At 26.4% G+C, this 22,362-nt stretch overlaps 2 protein-coding genes across 3 annotated transcripts; one reads left to right on the top strand and one right to left on the bottom strand.

Annotated features, from left to right (window-relative positions):
* Window positions 1–5,834: 5,834 nt before the first annotated feature.
* Window positions 5,835–17,040, top strand: LOC112691836 (protein KIAA0100). 2 transcript variants are annotated; one of them, XM_025566246.1, is made up of 36 exons: window positions 5,835–6,005; window positions 6,068–6,188; window positions 6,249–6,434; window positions 6,487–6,927; window positions 7,009–7,147; window positions 7,395–7,489; window positions 7,567–7,686; window positions 7,847–8,033; window positions 8,111–8,301; window positions 8,366–8,484; window positions 9,783–9,925; window positions 9,999–10,138; window positions 10,214–10,376; window positions 10,447–10,566; window positions 10,627–10,816; window positions 10,882–11,041; window positions 11,112–11,655; window positions 11,750–11,914; window positions 11,967–12,167; window positions 12,224–12,417; window positions 12,746–12,885; window positions 12,983–13,352; window positions 13,409–13,615; window positions 13,686–14,034; window positions 14,111–14,320; window positions 14,396–14,565; window positions 14,629–14,832; window positions 14,899–15,056; window positions 15,114–15,228; window positions 15,308–15,540; window positions 15,623–15,773; window positions 15,835–15,928; window positions 15,989–16,158; window positions 16,228–16,440; window positions 16,579–16,686; window positions 16,829–17,040. In XM_025566246.1, exons 1-36 carry the CDS (start codon window positions 5,944–5,946, stop codon window positions 16,877–16,879), a joined length of 6,624 nt encoding a protein of 2,207 aa, XP_025422031.1. In that variant the 5' UTR covers window positions 5,835–5,943; the 3' UTR covers window positions 16,880–17,040. The 2 variants fall into 2 exon arrangements, with proteins under 2 accessions (XP_025422031.1, XP_025422032.1); XM_025566247.1 differs by lacking the exons at window positions 15,623–15,773; window positions 15,835–15,928; window positions 15,989–16,158; ... (1 more) ...; window positions 16,579–16,686; window positions 16,829–17,040 and having other exon boundaries at window positions 14,899–15,051; window positions 15,308–15,396.
* A 2,769-nt stretch (window positions 17,041–19,809) lies between these two features.
* LOC112691911 lies at window positions 19,810–22,270 on the bottom strand. The gene is made up of 4 exons (XM_025566350.1): window positions 22,064–22,270; window positions 20,495–20,589; window positions 20,147–20,346; window positions 19,810–20,083 (listed from the first exon to the last, which is right to left on the bottom strand). The coding sequence occupies exons 1-4, from the start codon at window positions 22,172–22,174 to the stop codon at window positions 19,839–19,841; spliced, it is 651 nt and encodes a 216-aa protein (XP_025422135.1). The 5' UTR covers window positions 22,175–22,270; the 3' UTR covers window positions 19,810–19,838.
* Window positions 22,271–22,362: the final 92 nt, after the last annotated feature.

The raw sequence follows: 22,362 nt of genomic DNA, 5'->3' as shown, positions 1-22,362 counted from the left end.
ATTATATATATTTTTATTTTTTAGTTATGTATAATCAGCCATAATAGGGTAATATACTATATTACTAACATATTCTATAAGTACTATAATATTAGGTAAAAAAAAAAAAAATCACGGCTGAAAATAATTATAAATGTAAAGGGGTTCGAAGGGATATTGTATTATTATTGTATTATATATCAGAAATTGTTAACTTGTTGATGGAGATTTTTATTAGATCCACATATTTTTTTATTGCTTGGAAGAACTTATTCAAAAATAGGTAAAATGATTTATTGATTTAGCAGTAATAGCATTTAAAAAACTAAAAGAAACAAAGTTTAAAAAAGTAATGGCATATTACATTTCACAACATTACGAAATAAATAACATGCAGTTTATACAAATTAGGGTGTTGAAAAATACTTTAAAGGTAATATAAAAAGCAAAATTTAGTAGGGACATAATTAAACTATTAATTAGGAAAATTATGATCTCAGAAATGATAAACATGAAAGCTGTTTTAACAGTTATACAACTATGTGTAAGATCCTTACTATATTACATCTTCGACCAAATTTAACTGGAAGGCAACTACTGTATATGAGAGCCAAAAAAAAATATGAGTACAGGCTTAAGTCTTCTATTGAATTCTTGTTTTTCAATGTCACGGTTAAATATTTTTGAAAATTTAATAACATTTTGCAGTTAGAAAGTATCAGGATCTAATTATTTAAATCTTTTGAAATTAAATAAGAACGACCAATATGTTTCTAACTTGGCGACAGTTGCAACAAATTGTATTCTTCATCACGAAGCAGTTTTAGTTCTTATAAAAGCTCAAGAAATAGAAGAACTTTTAACCTGTGTCAATTCTTTATTGAAGAATTTGAAGCAGGATGTAGTCTGTGGAAGAGTGATTCATTTTGGGTAGATGAAATCATTGATTACAATTCCAATGTGGTTGGAACCATGTTGTTGGCTGAAGTAGGTCTCAATAAAAATATCGATACAGTTTAGGAAGCATTAAACATGGATACTTAACTTACCCAGGGTATGGATATTATAGTTATAACTCTTTGATTACACAAATTATAATTGTTTGTATGAAAAAAATAAATTGTCCAAAAGAAACTAAAAGCCATGACAAAATTATTAATATCCATTAACAAATTCTCATCGGTATTGTTATTAAATCCACAGTTTTGAGTATGTTCAATAACGATAAAGAATTTAAAGCTGCATAAAAAAAAAGCACTTATGTTTAATGCAGGTAAACTCGTAACATAATATTTTATACCTGTTATTATTACCGTTTAAAGTTTACCTGTAGGTAGAATTCAATATACATTTGGACATAACCAGTATGTGTTAATATAAAAATATAATAATCATGCTTATGTCTTCAAGATAAGTATATGGTTGTAATTTAAAAATAATAAGGCACTCATGTTTTGAGCTTCCCTTTTTATACTTTGAATCAAAAAAATCGAAATTAAATAGTTTTTATAGCTAAATTATTATCACCGTATAGACAATAAAGTAAGTTTATTAACATTCAAACTGGTTTGAACACAAAGGGAAATTGTCTTAGTCAATGAATATTCGTAACAATTTGACTGAAGCAAAATCAACACGGTCACCAATGATACATTATGTAATGACTTATATCTTGGAGAATAAGCACGGTCTCGAAGATTCTATTATCGGCAAAAGTTTGATAGATGATTTGTGTTTTAGTATAAATGAGAGCTATGGAAGTAGAAAATGAAATGGATCCAGCTGATTATGATATTTTTAATGATTTTTTTTTTTTTACTCTGAAATGTTTTTTAAATTAAATGAATTCTTTTAAATGCATATATATATTTTTAACTATGTACATAAGAATTCTTATTTTTGTCAAAGATAATGGTAGTTCAATACAAATTAAGTTATTATTATATTATAAACATAATGTTGGATTATTTACTAGTCTATTATTAAGAAATTAATGGTTGAAATATGTTTATTTTATTAATAATTAAATAATAAAACTATATTTACATTTTTGCGATAAATGTTTTTTTTTTAATATTAATTTAAATTTAAAAAAGCAATTATATATTGTTGCAATAAGTTAACTATTTAATATTAAAAATTAAACTAATATTTGCTTAAAAATAATTTAAAAATAGAAAATACAATACGTATAATTATGAAAACAATTTTCGAAAAATAATTCTGTATTTTTAATTTGTTTGCAATACACGAAAATACCATTAATATAACATCAAAACAAAATTTGAATTACAATTCATTAGAAATCCATATTTAATGCTAATCCATATCCTAAACCAAAATGATTGATTATTAATAATAATCAATTATTTTAGTAATACAAAATTCCAAATGGAATTCTTTACATTTTTAATCCATTTTTGTTGGTTTAACTTTAAAGGATATTTCGATAAATTTTTATCCAATCCTTTGAGTTTCATAGAACATCAGTTACCTTTTCTTCTCTGTTATTTGAGTATGTATGTACTTTGAGTGCATGTACTTTCAGTTCTAAGTTAAATTTAATTAAAATAGATATTATAACAATTAGTTGATTAATAATATATTTAATTTCATAGTACATTTTAAAGTGGTAAAAGTGCTTAGCATTATCTGATGTGAATTATTTATCTTTGTAAATGTACATCATGATTTATCAAACACATGTTTCATCCATTGAACTAAATTGTAGAACTAATTATAAATTTTATAAATATATAGGCATTATTTTAATTTAATTTCAAAATATACTAATATAATTAATAAATATATAAATTACATGTTATTAGCAAAGTATAATATAATTAAAAACTTACCTACCTTCTGCAAATAAAGGAAGCGAAATGAGAATATTTTTGTACCTAACTTCTAGTATGTACTGACCAAATTTTATACCTCTGTCATAAATCAAATTGAACTCAACAACTGCCATTTTTTCCTATATATATATATTCATTAGAAACTAATTAATGATGCGAAACACTTACCAGTTCACATTGAGCCACTATCAATGGAACACAATAGACGACGCTACTAGTTACTTATTTGCTAGTGATAATTTCCAAGTGATTGATTATATTATCGACGAGTCACCTTTGAATTGTGTCTCATCAAAGTTTTGCTGCCCAACGAATCTTTTTTGTTTAATGCAAAAATTTGTAAGAATAAATGAACTAATAATGAATTTAAAGTTGATGGAAGAAGTGGAAAACGTCCTGTCTTATAAAATTTCACGCTTTCGAGATATTGAAGTTAAGAATTTTAGTTCCAGTTAGTTTAATATTTCTGTTAGGTTAGGGGAAATCAGTTTCACCAAATATAAATAACTTTCTTTCGACATGCGATAAAAACATAAAAAATTAGTATCTGAAAGAGATTTTTCCTCAGTGAGGTGGCCGGTCACGGTTGAGTGGTGGTGTATCGTGTGTAGGAAAAAAAAATAAACCACGAAACCAAAACAAAAATACGATGGTCAGAATTATATTGCCAACAAAATAAGAATTTTATAAACAAATGTGGTCTGATGACGGTGGTGAAAAGACAAAGAAAAACCGTACTAGGACGATGTTCGTTCACCGACGGTCACAAGCAGAATGTTGGTGACTTGAAGCGACCGGTCAGTACGTTGCCACCGGTTCCGATAACATTTCCCACCTCTGCCCAGTTTTCCGAGGTAGGTGGGTAGTATCGGAAACGGTGTTGTTGTTGCCCGGGTTGTGGCTGGGTAGAGAGCGGGCGCGGCTCCGCAACAGTGATGTACTCAATGTACCTGCACCACAGCGGGATCGCGTCAAGATTAGTTGCCATATAAAATTATTATTTTTAAATATTTCTCAATTGCGATTGAAGTATGCTAAAAAAAACTGAGTTTCCTGGTGCGTGGAGGCCGGGTAAAATATAATTTACGTATGTTGTAATTTTAAACATTATTTAGGTAGGTAGGTACTAAAAAAAAAAAATAACCATAAGTAATTATTATTAAAAACATTAAACATTAAATTTTTAATAAATTAATGCTTTAATAACTAAAGAAAAAATGAAAAAGAGATCTAGGGGTCTAGAGACCACTTATGCAGGTAAAACAAAAAAATATATTTAATGATAAAAAACATCAAATACTAATGCAATTAAAATTGAAACTTAATTTATAAGTTAAGATTATTAATAATTGAAATTAATATTAAACGAAAAAAAATTGATTTAAGTAATGGAAAAATATTATTTATATAACCAAGAATACTTAATTAAACATTAATTATTGTAAGTTTTAAAAATATAATGTATTAAATATCAAAAAATATACTAGAAGCTAAACACATAAATTTAATTGAAATTATTATAATTACAGTTGTTATTATAAGCATTTACACAAAAACGGCAGTTACTTACAAACAAAAAACTAAATATAAATATGAGGAAAAACTTTGTCAAATGTTATGTGTGGAGTGTACTATTGTACGGTTGTGAAACATGGACTATTAATGGACAAGACAAAAAGAAGTTAGAAGCCATAGAAATGTGGATATGGAGAAGACTGTTAAAAATCAGCTGGACAGAAAGGAAAAGTAACGTAGATGTATTAGACCAAGTAGGAGAAAAAAGAATCTTATTAAACACCATAAAAGAAAGAAGTGGAAAAATGTTCGGTCATCTACTTAGGCATAATTTGTTTATGACAAACATATTTGAGGGACGAATAGACAGTTATAAAGGAAGAGGCAGACCGAGGAAAGCATACATAGAAGAAATGATAAAACAAGCGGGTTGTAGTCGATATACAGAAATGAAAAGATTAGCTTCTAATAGAGAAGAATGGAAAGCCAGATTTGCAACGACAAGGCAAGGCCTTTAGTAAAGACGAGAAGAAGAAGAAGAGTTGTTATTAAGAAAAATGATGCACCTATTAACATTTCAAATACGTTTATTTAGAACCCATTAAAAAAAAATGTAACTTAAAAGCAAAAAAAGTACCCAAAATACCCAAAAAAGCATTAATATACAAAAAACCCAAAAAGAGCAACAAAAAAAATGTTGTGCATTTTATTCTAAGTAGTATAAATCAAATTTGTAGCTGATAGAGTTTCATTTTTGAGCAATAGAAAAAAAAATAAATGCTTTCAAAATCCGTACTCCAATTATAATAAAGTCATGGGTAAATATTTTTCTACCACTTGATAATATTGGCTGAAAATTAATAAATTATATTTACGTAATATATTGTATAATATTACCATATTAAATAAATGTTTTGCCGTACGGTGGTAGGGATAATATTTTAACAGGCGGATGGTTTTTTTTATATGTGCTTCAGTATTCTTATGTTTCTTGATTAGATCTTATACTATATAATTATATTATATATACCAGGGATCGCCAACCTTTTCAAACAAGTGAGCTACAATTAACATTTAAGTTCCTGGTGATCGACAACTACTAGAATTATAATTTAGGTCTTTAGGAAAGAAATCTCTTTTATCTGATGAGCAAAAAAAAAAAAAGTCTAAGTACCAAGGAATATTTAACATTATTTAATTGAATTAATTTATTTAATATTTATTATTTTTTCATAATAATAATAATCAAATGTTTACATTATCAGATTGTTTTACGCGATCGACCCCATATTTCTAGAAAAATTAACCAATCGATAGCGATTAACTAGTTGGTGACCCCTAATATATACAGTATATAATCTAAGTATCTTACAAACGCTTTATCACTAATTTTGTGTTATCTTTATTATTATCATTTTTGTTTATTGAAGAATATTAGATAAATAATCTATATATCTGTATATAACAAGTTTAAAAATCTTATTTTAATAATATTACTTCATTACGTATTATTAATGTACCAAGCATAATGAAATACATTGATTTTATATTATAAGCTACTAATGGAATCTTGTCGTAGCAAACAAACACAATGATCGAGTTTAACACTTTGTTTATTTGTATATTTTTCATTTTGCTGTATTCTTTAAAATGGTAAGTAAATTCACTGTTAATTTTTAATTTTTTCTTTCACCTATTAAAAATGTTTAATTCAGGTTGTTACCAAAAGCCATCAGTTTATACCTCAAATACAAATACCACATTAATGTAAAAATTGGTACAGCTGGTATATTCTCATTACAGGATATAGTTTTCTTAAAAAACGGCTATTCAGTGGTATGGTAAAGATAAATTATTGTATAGTTTCATATAATTTTAATAAATATTTTTTAATAGCATATTGACAACATTGGTTTCCGTAGTAGCTTCATTAGCAGTGAAGTTAATAAATTAGTATGTCTTGTAGCTCGTGATGTACGAATTGAGAAAAACATAGATTGGAATGATTCTACTACAGTGAAACAAAACAAGAGCAATAATAAAATTGAAAATATTCTCCCAATTATCATAAAGTTTGCACAGGTATATGAAACAATTATTTTTATTAAAACACATATTTAACTTTTGTTTTTAGTTTCTAGCTGTTCGTATAAGCTGTATATCCATAATGATATTACAACCAAATACTCCTGAATGGCTCTTTATTGTATCAGTAATGGATCTCCATTTAGATGCATCCGTCATTGGTTCATCCAGACAATTATTAGCCAATGTTAATGCTCCTCATGCAGAAGCAAAATTACTTCGTCATCCTATGAATCCAAATTCATGTTGTTTAGCAAAAATTACTGTAAATGTATGTGCTGAAAGCATATTAAATACACATGAACCGTTGTCAATTCAGTCTTTGATGTTAAAACTTGATAAGTCTAAAATTGTACTAAATAAAGGTTTATATAGTTTCATAAAAAACAATAGTACTAATTCTAAATTTTCTAAGAATTACAAAACACAAGATTGTTTGCAGAAAACTACAGTAGACATTCCACTTATTATTCCTCCATTAATACCCAAGGTCAGTTTTATTCTTCATATTATTTTTATGTAATTATTAAAACACATACAAATATTAATATGTTAATAATTTTATTTTTAGAAAATAAAAATTAATTTAGAAGAGTTAACGATTGTGGATGTAAAAGACAATTTAGTAACTGAGATGAAAGGAGAGTTGAAATCGTTGACTATAGACAATTTAATCATTCCTGATGACAACAATAATTTATTAATACAAAGTAGAATAATACTAATCTGTTATAATATAGTAGAAACTGCTTATAAAAATATGAAAGTTTTAATTGTATTTTGTACTATGTCTAACTGTAATTTTTTTTATATTTGTTTAAGTCATATTATTTTAATATTTCTTAAAACTATAATATTTCAGTCATGCTTTATTATTAATTAATATTTTTGTAAACAGTATATTTACAATTACCTTTACATATTGTTTTAAAAAATTGCTGTTAATTATAATTTCAGGTAATCTTTCACTTAAAGTAAGTTTTGAAAATTTATCTTTGATTGGTCAAGAAGAAACATATGTTTCATTAGAAAAGTTTTCATTTGAAGCAAAGGTATTGAAAAATAATGATATGTTAATCATATTATATATTTCAATAAATTATTAAGAAGTATGCTTTTATTATTTTAGTACTTGCAAAAATCATTGAAATTAGATTTAAAGATAAATAATGTTTATACTTTATACTCACATGATGATATTTTTCAATGGTATACCTCTTATACTGATCAAATGTTGAAACCACATCAGGTATAAATATTTTTTTTACTAGTAACTTAATTGTAAATGTTTATATATACTTCATATTTGAGACATTTTTTTATTGTTTTCCTTTTTAATACATTTAATTTTCATTATGATTTACTATTCATAAATATATATTTGAATTAATTAAAAACATTTTATCCAGTTAAAATCAACGTCGATATTAGTAACAAAACAACCATTGATATCACTAAATGGTTCATTGGATGATATCAGTATAGATTCAGTGATTCAGTTTTTAAATGTTACTACTACATATAGACTTAGTTCAGAATGTGCATCTGTTAGTTTCAACAAATTCAAACTGATGTTGTCTTGTCATCCAGTTATAAGTTTGTATATTCTGTTATAATCATTATGTTTACAATTATAAATTAATAATTTATTTAATGTATATTTGCATAACTAGAAAATGAAAATCACTCAAAAATATTTTCCGATTGGCCAATCAACTTGTGTGATAGAAAATGGTCTAGTGATTTAATGTTGGAAACTGTGCGGTGTTGGCTAAAACCATTTACAAACACTGAATACAGTCCGGGTATGAAAAAATGTCATTCTTGGGGTACACCCTTGTTCATTGGTTTAATTTTAGTACAGGTAATTTTTATAATTATTTTATAAATCATTATTTGGACTAATTTAGTTTTGTTTTAAAATCTAGATTAAAAATTCTATTCCATCAAATGCACCGAAACTTAATATTTTACTTGATACTGTTCGGTTAGAATGGAGTCCTCCACTTGCTCAGTTTATATTAAGAGCATATAATTCTTTACAACAGTAAGTAAGACACATTACTTCATTGGATAGTGTAGTAATTATCATTATTATAGTTAATCTTGTACAATATACAATGTGATAATTTAGATGTCTTTATTATTTATTCCAGTAGTATTCACTGCATATTTTGCAAAACATATAAAGATATCTTTATATGTCTCTGATTTTTTGTTTTCTTCTAAAATTTGATTCTTATTTTTAGTTTCTATTATAGTCATCTTTTAGCAGAAGAACATATGTAATGCATTTATCATTTATAATTTTATTTGATTATATTAATACAAATATTAGTTATCTTTTGGTTTACTACTGGGTAAATTCTAAAATAATCTACTATTTTGAAAAAATAATATCAGAGGCATGAGAAAATGAGTATTATACAAATTAATCAGTGTTATGTTATTAAAAAAAAAAAAAAATCAATCACTATTAAGTGTTTTTTTTTACATTTAAATTGTTAGATTGAGTGTTTCTTAGGTAACTAACATTCTACCATTCAATCTTGCCCTTAATATGATTACAGTGGATTCTGCTTAGTGTGGACACACTGAGATCAAACCCATCTGCCCACGTTAAACGATTAGCCTTATAAATTGTACTAATTTCAAAAGTACCAATATTTTTAATATCGAAAAGTTTTTATTTTGTATGTGTAAGCCATACAATTGGAAAAATGTTAAATTAATAGACTAATAAATATAAAAAATAAAAATTAATAATATAATCTCAGCACGCATAATTTTTCAGCGGTTTTATATTGTAAGTGTTTGGAAGAAGAGATTTCACTTTGTTGTTTGAAAATTGCTATTTCTTTAAAGGAAAGATTTTTTGAGACATAGTCGAAAACGTTCACAATAACGTTGAAATTCTCAATAAAAGTGAAATGATTGTTATTGAATAAGAGAATAGAGCTACAACTTTATTGTTAATTTTTTTATGTATTTTTTTTTTTTTTGGAATTGCTCTCGATAACATTCCTATACCCTAAATTAAACTCATTGTAAAATCCCATTAAAGTTTAAAAGTTAATAATTATTGTTACGTTTAATATACACAATCTCATAGATATAACCAAACCCAATTGTATTAGTGATATTCTAATGCTTTGATAAAATAAATATTGCCTACCTAAACTGCACCAAGTTTTGCATTTTTTTACCCATATTAACCAGTATCCATATTAAACCGAGTCCACTGTTTTATATTTTTACAATTATAACTAACTGAAACATATACTAGTTGAATAATATTAATTTGTATTATATTATATTAATAAATTTAAATTATTTGTTTTATAGAATTTTTAGTGCTTTGGAAATAGACATGAATCCTGAAAGAAATCAATCTAATATTAAACGAAAAAGATGTCCAATTCATGAGTTTATTGCTACTAGTATTTCTGTAGAAAATGCAAATATTTTTTTTATAGCAGATAAGAAAAGTATATTTTTAATTGTTCGTTAAAATATAGTTTTAATTAATTAATTGTAACTTTTTATTTATGTAATTTGTAGTTTGTATTTTGGTAAGAGTGGATACAATTACTATAGACATTGGAACAGTAAAATTAACTTGTAAAATTGAAGGTCTCAAATGTGATTCCTTAATACCAACTAAATACCATTATGTTTGTACGTCATCAGATGATATAAAGGTATATTTTTTTATTCATAATTATTAATATTAAGAGAAAATAGATTATGGTTAAAATTACATTTTGATAATATAGAGCTGGTGGCTTCATATAAAAGCTTTAAATGTGAAAAAAATAGTTCAAACCAAAGAAATATTAATTGAAATAAATGAAATATTTGAATGTCGATGGAGTGCAAATGTTCACCTTAAGTTATTAACTATTTCTACTGACATATCAGATTTAAAAAATCATTTAGGTAGAGTTAAACAATGATTTATTTTAATCAATTTCTACTTATATTTATATTTTGTAATTTTATCTAATAGGTATGAATACTATAAAAAATCCAAGCAATTCAACATTTTATGATGTACAATTATGTGTTAAATCAAAATTCAAATTTTCTATGAAAGTTTCTTCTATTCATCATTTATTGTTTTCAACTGGTAATATTTTAATTCTATCATAACAATTAAAATATTAAGATTTATTGATTTTATTTATAGATGATTTGATGTATGTTAAGCAAAATGGCAAAACACGCCATTTAGAAAGCAAGAATTTTAAAGTGGCTATTGACCAATATAATATATTTACTGTAAAAGGTTTTAAAATGTTGAAAACTGATTTTAATAAAGAAGTTCAAGATGAGAGACAAAACTCTGAAGGATTAACTACTGAAGGAAATACTATTTGGTAAGAATAAGAATCTATTGATAGGTATTCTTGAAAATATTATGTGTATATTTATTGTTTTATAGGGATGTAGCCATTGAAAATTTAAAAATGATATTTCCTTATGGTTTTGAGTTTTATAGTATTTTTCAAGGTGAATTCTTTAGTATTGTTAAATGGTTAAAATTAATTCATAAAAAACCTAAGTCTCAACCTGAGCCACTACCAAGCGATATAATATTAAAAGTAAATTATTAATAAAATTTATCATTAAATATGTATTTTTGTATATATTATTAAATACTATATATTACAGATACAAGAGTTTCTTTTTGAATTGGGTGATGATGATTTTGAAGTTAAGCTAAGAGATAACTATGAGTTACTTGAAGATGAATATAAAGAAAGTTTAAAACGACAAAAAATGCTAGAAACTAAAGTATCAGAAGTAGTGAAAGATCGTTTACTTTTACCAGCAGGTAAAGTCGAAGAATTGTTAACTAGTTTACAAAAGATGAATGCTCAAATATATATACAACGTTCAAAGCAAATGAATCAACAAGCACCTGTACGAACTCGTTTATTTTCATGGACTATGTATGATCTTTGTATTATTATTTTGGCTGATGAATCTATGCATGGACCTCAAAAAGTTGTTAATCACATATGTGAAATGGATGCAGATAGCTTATGGCCTGAGGAAGGATTGGAATTCTGTATACTTTGGTGTCGAATGATTTTTGCCAGTTGTGCAGAATGGAAGTTTCAACTCAGAGATTTTCCTCAAACTTGGCTTGATATCAGAAAATTACAACTTTGGGGGAAATTGGCTGGTGCTGAACAAGAACCTAATCGTCGAGGTTATACATTAAATATTGTTATTCGTGTTCTATATTATGTATATTATATAAAAAATATATTATTATATTTAATATTTAATATTTTTTTTTTTAGCGAAAAGAAGTGTAACCATTGAGTTAAGTGACCCATATGGGGATGTAACTATTGAAAGAGGAATGACTTCCCTTAAATATTACTATGATTTAAATTGTGAAGTTGATAAATATACATATTCATTTGGACCATGTTGGGAACCTGTTATTGCACAGTGCAAATTATGTATGAAAATAAAACTAATTAAATTAAATTTATTAAAAATAACTTTACATAGGTTTAGAAAAAGTACTGGGTTCTAGTAGAGATCCTAGTCCACCATTACCATTTTGGGATAAAATCAGGTTAATATATCATGGTCGCTTAACAATGATTGTAAATGAATTAAAAGTAAAGTTACATGCATCTCTTGATCCATACAATACAACAGAGGAAATGGAATTGAACTGGTATAATACTGCAATGGATTGGACCAATGGTAAATTTATATTTTTATTATTAACATATATATTTTTAATTTTAATTTTTTTCTAGCTAAGTTTGTTTTCAAGGGTCATTTAAAAGTACTTGTACGAACAGCTTCTAAGTATGATGATGTATGTCTCCTAAATCTTCCTAACTTAAAATTGGGTATTAAATTAAAGTGGTCTTGTTTGGGTGATCCCAATGACCATTATTCTGTTATGCCTTGTGCTCCAGATAAATTACCAGAATATTCTAGTAATCAAGTAAGTTTTAAAAACAAAAATTATTATAAAGGAATGTTGTTACTGAGCTAGATAAAGTTGTTTTGTTTAAGTACACAGTTACTAATTTGAACCCAGTCCTAGCTATTTCATTGACCTTTCAGAACAACTGCCTTAGCAGAAGAAACTACCACTATTTTTTAATCAAACAAGTTCCCCTCATACATTATACAAATCTACCTATTTCTTTATAAAAACGTATACCTGACATAACAACCTAAATTATTGAAACTTTCATTGGACATAGAAAAAATTTAAAAAAAATAATGAGCATTATAAATATAATTTAGATCAATTTTTTTTTATTTAGGAACATGACTCTTTTAGAGCATTCCGTTCACAAAATCTTAATGTAAGTCTTTCTATTGAAACTAAACCAGAACCAAATTCAGTTTCTCCTCATACAGATACAGATTATCCTGTTGCACTTTTATATGGTAGTACATTAAAGTAAGAAATATATCATTTATTTTAAACACTATTTGTAAAAACAATTGAAGTTAACAATTTTTAAGTCTATATTATTTCAATAATTTTTAATTTATAGATGGTTTGAAAATTTAAAATTAATTCTGTCTGGTGTAACAAGACCTACCAGGCGTGGTCCATTATTTAATAATGCTAGATATCGTAAATTAACATTAAGTCGACATTACCGAAAACTTCACTTATGTGTTTCTTTCCAACATTTCCAAGTACATTATTGGATGTCCTTTGCTCTACAGCGAGGATTTGAGTTATTTGGGCAACGAATTTCTACAAGTTCAGAACATACTCTTAATTTAGTGTCAAATTTTGAAGATGACTTGAAACACCGTTCACGACCGGTTTGGTCTGTCGGCTATATGAACTGTGAATTAATGGATACAGAGATATGGTTAAAAAGTGCTCTACAATCTGAACAAGAAGATGAAGAAGTAAATATTATTTAATTTTTAATGAATCAGTTTTTACATTTTACCTCATATTGTAGGCTGAAATTAAAGAAAAACCTGTCGAAAAATGTTATTTGTTAAGTGTAAGTAAAGTATCATATGGTAGAGAAACTACAGGTACTTGTGAAGCTGATGGTACTCCAACTCCTATTCATAGATTAGTTGTGTATCATTTAAAAGGAGCTTGGACAACTAGAAATAGGGATGTGGCTTTTGCATTATTTAACTCTTTAGTAAAAAATCAGGTAAGTTTATTGTTTGTATATCTCAATTTTAATAATTAAAACTATTAATTCAAGAATATTTTATAATTAGAAATTAAAAAAAAATTTATCAACTGAAGCATTAAAAGGATTTTGCTTAAATGAAAATGGATGTACACCTTTGAAGAATCGTACAAGAAGTGCAGAGGTGGCAGAGCAGACTACACCTTTATCATCAGTTACATCTGTTGCATCATCTACTTGTCAAGCTAGTCCGTCCCCAATGTCAAAACTTCAATGTGGTGGTCAAGCAGCTACTATGCTTCAACAACTTATATCTGAAGTAGATAATAAACCAGTTGTTTTCAGTGATGATCTTTCTATGCAAGTTACAAGGGAACGGAGATTACAAGGTTTATCTGAATGCCAACAAGATGATGTTCTTTATAAAAATTGGTCAAGTAAGTTATTAATTCATAAGAAATTAGTTAAATATTAGATTATAAAATTATAAAATTTTATTTTTATCATTTTTAGTTTCCTTAATTAATAGCCAAGTTCTGTTAAAAGGATGTGAAACTAAGGGTTATGTGATAGTGAGCGCAGCTAAAGCAGAAATATTACAAAGAATTCATCGCCCTGTCTGGAAAGACCATTCATTAGTTTCTAAAACAACTTGGGTTGGTACTTTAGATAGTATGCAGTATTATGCCACAGTTAGTGCTGGGAAAACTGATTTTATCGATGGTATAATTGAATATATATATAAAAAAAAAAATGTTTACTTTGATAAAATTAATAAACATGTTAATATTCCTATAGAAAATATTATGTGGTTAAATGTTGAGAATATACAAGAAAAAGACATAGACAGTACCATAATATCTGATCTTCCCGATTTGCCACATCTTGTAGGAAGTGGTCATAGTGTTGGAGGTGTAGTCAGTGAAACAGTTGGTGCAAGTAATGTTGGGGAAAATTCTCCATTACAAGTAAATTAATTTTAAATTTAAATATTTACTAATATTTCTAATATTTTTATTATAAATTACTAGCTTCAAAGAATAGTTTCACGATGTAAATGTGAATTCTTTTATGCTGGTCATGGTGAAAGTAGTTTAAATCCAGCACATTTGACAGAAGTACCACCACCTCCAACAGCTACACCTGATGTAGTCGGTGATCCTGATTTACATGAACCAGTTGATGCATTTACACTAATGCATCATGATTTAGATGTTTGTACAAATTCTCTTCAGGTATTAAATCTTAAATTATAATGTTTATTATTTAGTAATGTTTAATTACATAAATAATTATTTTAGTATGCTATGATCTTGGATATTGTAAACAATTTATTATTATACGTGGAACCACGAAGAAAAGAAGCTTATGAACGCTTACAAAGAATGCGTTTTCAATTGCAACTTCAAAGTAGTCAAGATCATAGACAGCCCATTCAACAGTTGCAAAACCATGTTCGGTATTATATTATTAAAATAATGTCAAAATTAAATTTATTTGATAATTTTTTTTATAGGTGTCTAGTTGCAAAATTACGAAGATTGGAAAAAGAAATATTTTTATTAAAAAAAGAAGAATATTGGCAAAATGAAGAGTTACTGTCTTCTGAAATCAGAAGCTTAGAAAAACAAGTAAGAAAATGGTTTTTTTTTTTAGACTAAGTGAGAAACAAATTTTGAATTATCTTTAAATAACAATTATTACTGTTAGATGAATGAATTAAAAGATCAATTAAATTCTGAAAGTGAAGAATTAGATATGATGGTTTCTTGTTACAAAGAAACACAACTTCGAGCCACTCAAAAATTAGCAACGCTTAGAGGAGATAAACCAAGTGTTGTACCATCAAGAGCCAATGAAATATGCTTTAAACATGCTCAGTGGAGATTAACAGAAAATGATGGACAATTGGGCATTGCTGATTTAGTACTTAGTAATTTTTTGTATGTATTTAAATTTAAATATTGTATAATATATATCAATAAATTTATTAGTTATTATATTATATTTTTATTTTTAACATAGATATACAAAGAATTCAAAAAGTGATGATTCTGTTGAGCATTTATTAGAACTCGGTTATATAAGAATGACAAATCTTTTAGCTAACGAATTATACAAGGAGGTAATTGTTCCTACAGAAATTCAAAATAATATGCCAGTTGATGATCGAAAGGTTCAATATTTTAATTTTAAAAATAATACAATTTGATTTTATACATTTATTATATTTTTAGAGAGCAGTAAGAATATTTTGTAGAGAAAAAGCTCCTGTGGGAGGTATATCAGTCAAAGAGCATTTTGAAATTAATGTTGTACCCTTAACTATTGGTAATTATTTGTACACATTCTCAATTTTTTACATATATTAATTTTTTTCTATTAAATTAGGCATGACAAAAAAATTTTATAGCATTATGATGAGATTTTGTTTTTCTGAAAGAGATTCTGAAAATATAGATGCTGAAACGGATGAAAAAAATTCAACCAAAGGTAAAAAAAACAAAGAAAGTAATTTTTACGTGCCAATGGAACATAAAGATGATGTTGAAAAAATGAAGGTAAACTTACAATAAATTAAAAATTAACTATATAATTAATTTTTATAATTAATTTGATATGTAATCTAGGAAAGAGCAGAGAAAAATAAATTATTTATCTACATTAAAATACCTGAAGTACCTGTAAAAGTCAGTTATAAAGGTAACAAAGAGAAAAATTTAGAGGACATTAGAGATTTCAGTTTAGTTATTCCCACTATTGAATATCATAATGTAACATGGACATGGTTAGATCTTTGTCAAGCCATGAAAACTGATAGTAGAAGAGTTATATTGTCTCAGGTTTGTTACTCATTGATCTGTATTAACACTAAAATGAAAACCCAAAAATAACTTATTTTAGTATATAGTAATGGGTTTTTTGTAATTGATTATTTATTCTATGTATTTTAATATTTTTAAATGTTATTTTTCAATTAGGCTATTAAACATAAATTGCAAATAAAAACCAATAAAGCAATTGCAGGTGGAGGTGCATCACCACAAGAAGAAGATAAAGCACGAATGTTATTTGGCAATAAATTAGTGGTAAATATGAGCTAATAATATTTTATTTTTTAAAAGACATTTTTCACTAATAATTAAGTGCAATCACTCTATTAAATAAAAGTTATAGCTTTGTATTCAGATGAGTAACTATAAAATGCTATTATTATTTTTTTTTTTTCAGCACAATGAACATAGAAATTCTAAACGCGGCATATTAAAATTTCCTAAATAAAACTGCAATACTTTTATTTTTTATTTTCCATGAACTGTGATATTGAATTTAGTTACCTAAAAATGTATTGAAAGGATCGTATGCAAAATATTTGCTTTAAATTTAAACACTTAATTACAATTATTATTTTATAAACAAAGAAAAAGTTTTTATAGTGTGTGGCATTTAATAAAACCTTTATTAATTCTAAGTTTTATTTTTAATTATGGTAACAATTAAAATAAATGTACATGATTTATTTACTATTAAATATAATATATACAATATATTATATATTATATATATTAGTAAATATGTGTTAAGTGGAAAATACAATTATGGACTCATATTTTCTGAATACTTATATCATTTTCTATAAGTGTCTTTTAATTTTTAAAAGGTGTTAAGGCTTTAATAAATTTTAACATAAAATACATATATGAATTTTCTTTTAAATTTAGTGAGGCATGTTCAAAATAAAATTTGAACATTATTTCATAACACTCTTGAATAATTTGTCTATGATACTAAAAATAACTATTTATATGTAAATATAAAATTTTCATTTTTTTTTTTATTATTTTAAGAATATGTTTTTGTGAACAACTATACAATTAAAACATATTTTAGCAACATTTCTTAAATAAAAAATATTTAATTATTCATTCATCATTAATTTCTTTAATAATTAGTGAAATATACCTATGAAGATAAAATTATACTTATAAGAACATGCAACGGGTTTATTTCATTACTATACAAAGTAGAAATGTTAAAAACTCATAATTATTATCTAAATTGTTGTGTATTTAGCTACGTAATCAAATAGTATTATAACATGAATATGAAATAAAACAGAAAAATTATATTTCAAATGTATTATTACTAAAACATGAGTTCTCAGCCCTTTGAGGTCCGCGCCTCCTTTAAAACTATTTTATGTGTTCACTCCCCATCTCCTCACCATTCTTAGATTGATGTATGCATAATATAGCGATGTAAGCTTCACTTTAATGCAGGGAATGGATCTGAACCCAAGAACCCTTAGAGTATTGGGAACCAGAACCCTTATTATAAAATGAAAAATATCTGATGTAACAAACATTATTCATTATGTTTTTATTCTTAAAATTTCAAAGCATAAATAAATTAATGAGGTATAAGTTTTTTAAAAATTTTATTTTTAATCTTAATTTTTAATATTATGTGCTGACAGACGGATGACTAAAGGATTTTTTTTTTTTTTTTTAAATAATTTGGCTTTATTTGAAAAATTACGATCTATACAGTATGTACAATAAGTAATATAAATAATTTACAACAGTTGACCATGAATAGAAACATGAGGAGGAAATCACACATTTGTGACACATCTTATACGACACTAAAAAGGTTAAACAGGTTAATACTACAATTTCACCAATATGACGGTTATCTCAGTGGTGAATTGAGCAACTTATCCTATTATGTATAGTTAAAACTTAATTTAATTCATACATATTACTATTTTTCTACATGTACAAACTTTGTTTTTGGCCAAATAAATTATTATTATTTATTATTATAGATACAAATTTGAATCACAATATAATGAATTCAAAAATGAAATTTTATTTTGCATATTTTCTCATATTATTAAATATTATTTTTAGGCTATTATAATACTATAATATTATACATTGTTATATAGCAGTTAAAAGAAACTTATTGCAATATATATAATATAGATAAATTTGTTGAAGAGAGACATTTTGAGACATTTATTTTCATATTAGTATATTGCCATATTGCTTTGTATAATGCCATAATACTGGTAACATAATATATGTAATTTTTAATATGTATCAAAAAATACTACAGAATAAATTTTAAAATATTTTATTTAGAACCCTATAATACGGAAACCCAAACCCAAACATTTTAATAAAATAATTAAGAACCGGAGTACCAGTGCCTGCTTTGATATTGGTTATTGGATTAATAAGAACACAACTTCAATGAAGTTTTTTTTCTATTAAATTAATTTATTTGCATAAAAAAAAATTGATTATAGTGGCAAAGAAAGGCATAAAAAATAGCAGTTTTCATTTTCCATGTTTTTTTTTCAAAATTTTCACGCCCCCCTAAGGGGAAGCACCCCCAGGTTGGCAACCACTATACTAAGACATATTAGGCTATCAAAAATATGTTAAACTACAAGTTATATTATACATATACTAGATTTATATTTGCCTTGCTAAATGCCAATTTTTTATTTTGTAAAACTGTGTGTCAATTGGTATCTATGCCTGTGAGGTGTTTAAACATTTTGAAAGAATCACAGAACAAAATGTTCAAGATAAAAATTGATTTAATATTTCACATTTAATAACAAAAAATACTTGAATTATTGAACTGTTATAAATTCCTTTGAAATTTCTTTTCTTTTAGATTATCACAAATATTTTAATAATATATATTATAGGATAAGAAAATGAGGATATGCAAAAATGGAATAAAACACATAGGTACATTATAATACACTATTTAATCAAATAAACACATAACGGTTAATTAGGTGTAACCTAGTAAAATTACTCTTAATTAATAAATGTGATGTTTTATGATTACAATAACTACCAGCATATATTTTCTCTATAAAACTGTGCTCAATAATTTAATTTAATCATAAGTATAATTTTTAGTATATAATGGCTTATCCATACACTGAAAAGTAAATAATTAATTTTAAAGAAGCAACAATTTGTTTTCTAGCTGGAAAATAAGTTCTTCAAGGTTAAATATAATAATTAAAACACACTAGTAAATATTGAGTTCCTATTTATTAATAATTACATGAAGAGTAATTATAAATAAAAACAATTGGAATAATAGTTAAATAAACATTGTGTTATTCAATTACTAAAAACTTAATTTAAAATACAACAATAAACTACTATTTTTTTTCAATATTTTGCTAAAATGATGGTATAACATATTTTCATTCTATATATTCATAAGGAGATAATGTGGTAAATCCTTTGTATTTCTTTTTAGTTTTAAGACCTGTAACCAAATTAGAACTACGCGGAAATGCTGTTACACCTTCAAACATTATGTCTGTCTCTGGGTTAAATCTATGATAGGTAGACAATATATGAAGATTAGGTGGAAGTTCACGATTCTGAAGAGCATCATATGGTACAACTGTGTCTACAGGTGTTTCGTAGAACTCATATATATCACCTATAATAATTAAATAAATAAATAAATAAAATTGACCAAGTATGAGGTATAATTTAATTTCACCTAAAGTGTTCAGCGTATGTAAAAGTGAATTTGGTACTTTATGATCAACAACTTCATTACATTTTTTTAAAAAACGGAATTTTTCATTTTTATCTAGTTTGTAAGAAGTATGTGTTTGATTAACAGTATTATTTGCTATTTTTATAATAACATTCTTGATATCAATTGGGGGATCATATTCTTTAAGTGGCCTTAAAAATCTAAATAAACAAAATATTTCAAACTCATAGTTAAATAGGTACTATAAAATGTTAAATTTAATTAATTCTAAATTATTTTTAATAACTAAAACAAAATCAATTTTTATAATTTTCCTTGGTATTGTTATTTTTAAATTTGTTCACAAACCCTCTAGCAGCTATGGAGTTAGCTTTTCCCACAAATTTGCTTCGCGGAGGTATCCACGGTTTACTTCGTTTTACTTTTTTGTGTAAATTTCTAATCTGTAAAATATGTTTAATAAATCAATAAAAAGAGAATTGTATAGTTGAACATTAATTTCTCAGTATCTGTAACAATTTTTTAAGAGATGACAAATTACACAAATTAACTTAACATTCTAAATAGAAATAATTTTCAACAATTGAAGAGAATAATGGAATAATGAATACAGATGAATAATATACAATGCAATATAAATAAATATTAAGTTGAATATAGATAAACCATGACTGATGCATTTTTATGTTAAAATATTTTTGGGTTATACAATGAAAGTGAAAAACATATGTTTTCAAAAATAATTTCCATTTTCGTAATAGGTCAGGGGAAAAAATTTAATCATCTAACTGAATTAGGGTTGCCGTACGTCCCGGAAAACCGGGATTGTCACAGGATTTGAACTTCGTGTCCTGGGTTAGACGTTTAGAGCAAATGTAGTATTGTTTCATTTTTAATCGTAATCGATTGACAATATATAATAAAACATAATTAGTGATTTACACATATAAATATAAAATGTATTTTATTTTACAAAAATATTTTTAAATATTATATTGCCGGCCATTAATGGTCCATTTTAGTGGCGTATACATAACTTTTGTATAGCGGAGTAATGATTTGCAAACAAATTGTTATTATATAACATTTAAAAAAAAAGGCCTGATCCCCACATCCTCCCCATGTATACGCCACTGGTCCTCTCAACATATTAAAAGTTATATAAAAAGTATATTACTCAATAATGTGTTTGTTTTGTCCTGGTTTCACCTTATAAATTTATGACAACCCTAAGAGCGATTACGATGTCAGTGCGCACGTCGTGGAATTTAATGTCAAATGACAATAATTAATAACAGTAATTATAATTACATTTATAAAATTTTAGGTGAAACCGTTTCGAGCGAAAATGACTAAAGAAAAAAGGTAATAATTTTTAATTAGTTTACAGCATGGGAAATATCGCGTTGGCAGTGTGGGCCGACACTGTTGTTTAGCGCATGACGATGAAAACATTATTTTATCAATACGAATACCATTTTGATAATGATTTTATTTTTTTATTCGCAAAAATTATGTTTTATACCTTTCCGCTATCGCTATCAAAAGTGATATCGCTTCGAGTGCGCGCCAGTCAGGATCTAAATTTACCAACACTTTTACCGACATTTATGTTGAAACATTAAACGTATTTCAATCGCCATGGCGTTCTCCGCACGTTGTCAAAAACATCGGTTTGCCGGCATAAACGATGCGCGTCGATATTGATTTCGATGAATGTGCGCTTAACGTTTGGCGAATACGGCCATAACCTTCAAAAGGAGATGTAAATAGTCCACCGCAGTCGACATAGAGACGAACGGAAAACAATAATGATTATTGTACGTTACGAAACTCGTTCGTCGCGACATACTTTGTAGTAGCAAAACTACCATTTTGTGAAACGCTCGTATACATAATAATAAATTCGCCATTTACCTGGTCGTACAGCACCGCATTGTTATTGTTGTTATTATTGGCCGCAGCAGACGGTAATAATCGCAGCGAAGCACTGGCGAAGCGGTTTAGAATGTGAAGGGCCAACGTCATCGTAGTGTCTCGACTCCGCGATAATATAATATACACCTATATTTCGGCGTTGTGACGGCGTATGTTTTTACCGCAGTGGCCGCAATTCTGGTTACCACTGTGTTAACCATGTGACGGGTGTTGAACCAATCGGGTGCGCGGGTCCTTCGTTTTGTGCGTGCGTGCGTGCTCTTTGCGTGCGTGCGTGC

This window comes from Sipha flava, unplaced genomic scaffold (assembly GCF_003268045.1).
Source record: "Sipha flava isolate LNK unplaced genomic scaffold, YSA_version1 67_pilon_pilon, whole genome shotgun sequence".
Taxonomy (NCBI): Eukaryota; Metazoa; Arthropoda; class Insecta; order Hemiptera; family Aphididae; genus Sipha; species Sipha flava.
Note: the sequence above shows the minus strand (reverse complement) of the source record. Positions and strands in the feature narration are given on the sequence as shown.

Coding starts and splice junctions, on each gene's coding strand:
- LOC112691836 (XM_025566246.1), top strand. CDS start 5,944: ATGATCGAGTTTAACACTTTGTTTATTTGTATATTTTTCATTTTGCTG. Junction 6,435..6,486: donor TTATCATAAAGTTTGCACAG/GTATATGAAACA, acceptor TTTTGTTTTTAG/TTTCTAGCTGTTCGTATAAG. Junction 16,159..16,227: donor ATGATGTTGAAAAAATGAAG/GTAAACTTACAA, acceptor TATGTAATCTAG/GAAAGAGCAGAGAAAAATAA.
- LOC112691911 (XM_025566350.1), bottom strand. CDS start 22,174: ATGACGTTGGCCCTTCACATTCTAAACCGCTTCGCCAGTGCTTCGCTG. Junction 20,347..20,494: donor AACTCCATAGCTGCTAGAGG/GTTTGTGAACAA, acceptor TTGTTTATTTAG/ATTTTTAAGGCCACTTAAAG. Junction 20,084..20,146: donor ACATACGCTGAACACTTTAG/GTGAAATTAAAT, acceptor TAATTATTATAG/GTGATATATATGAGTTCTAC.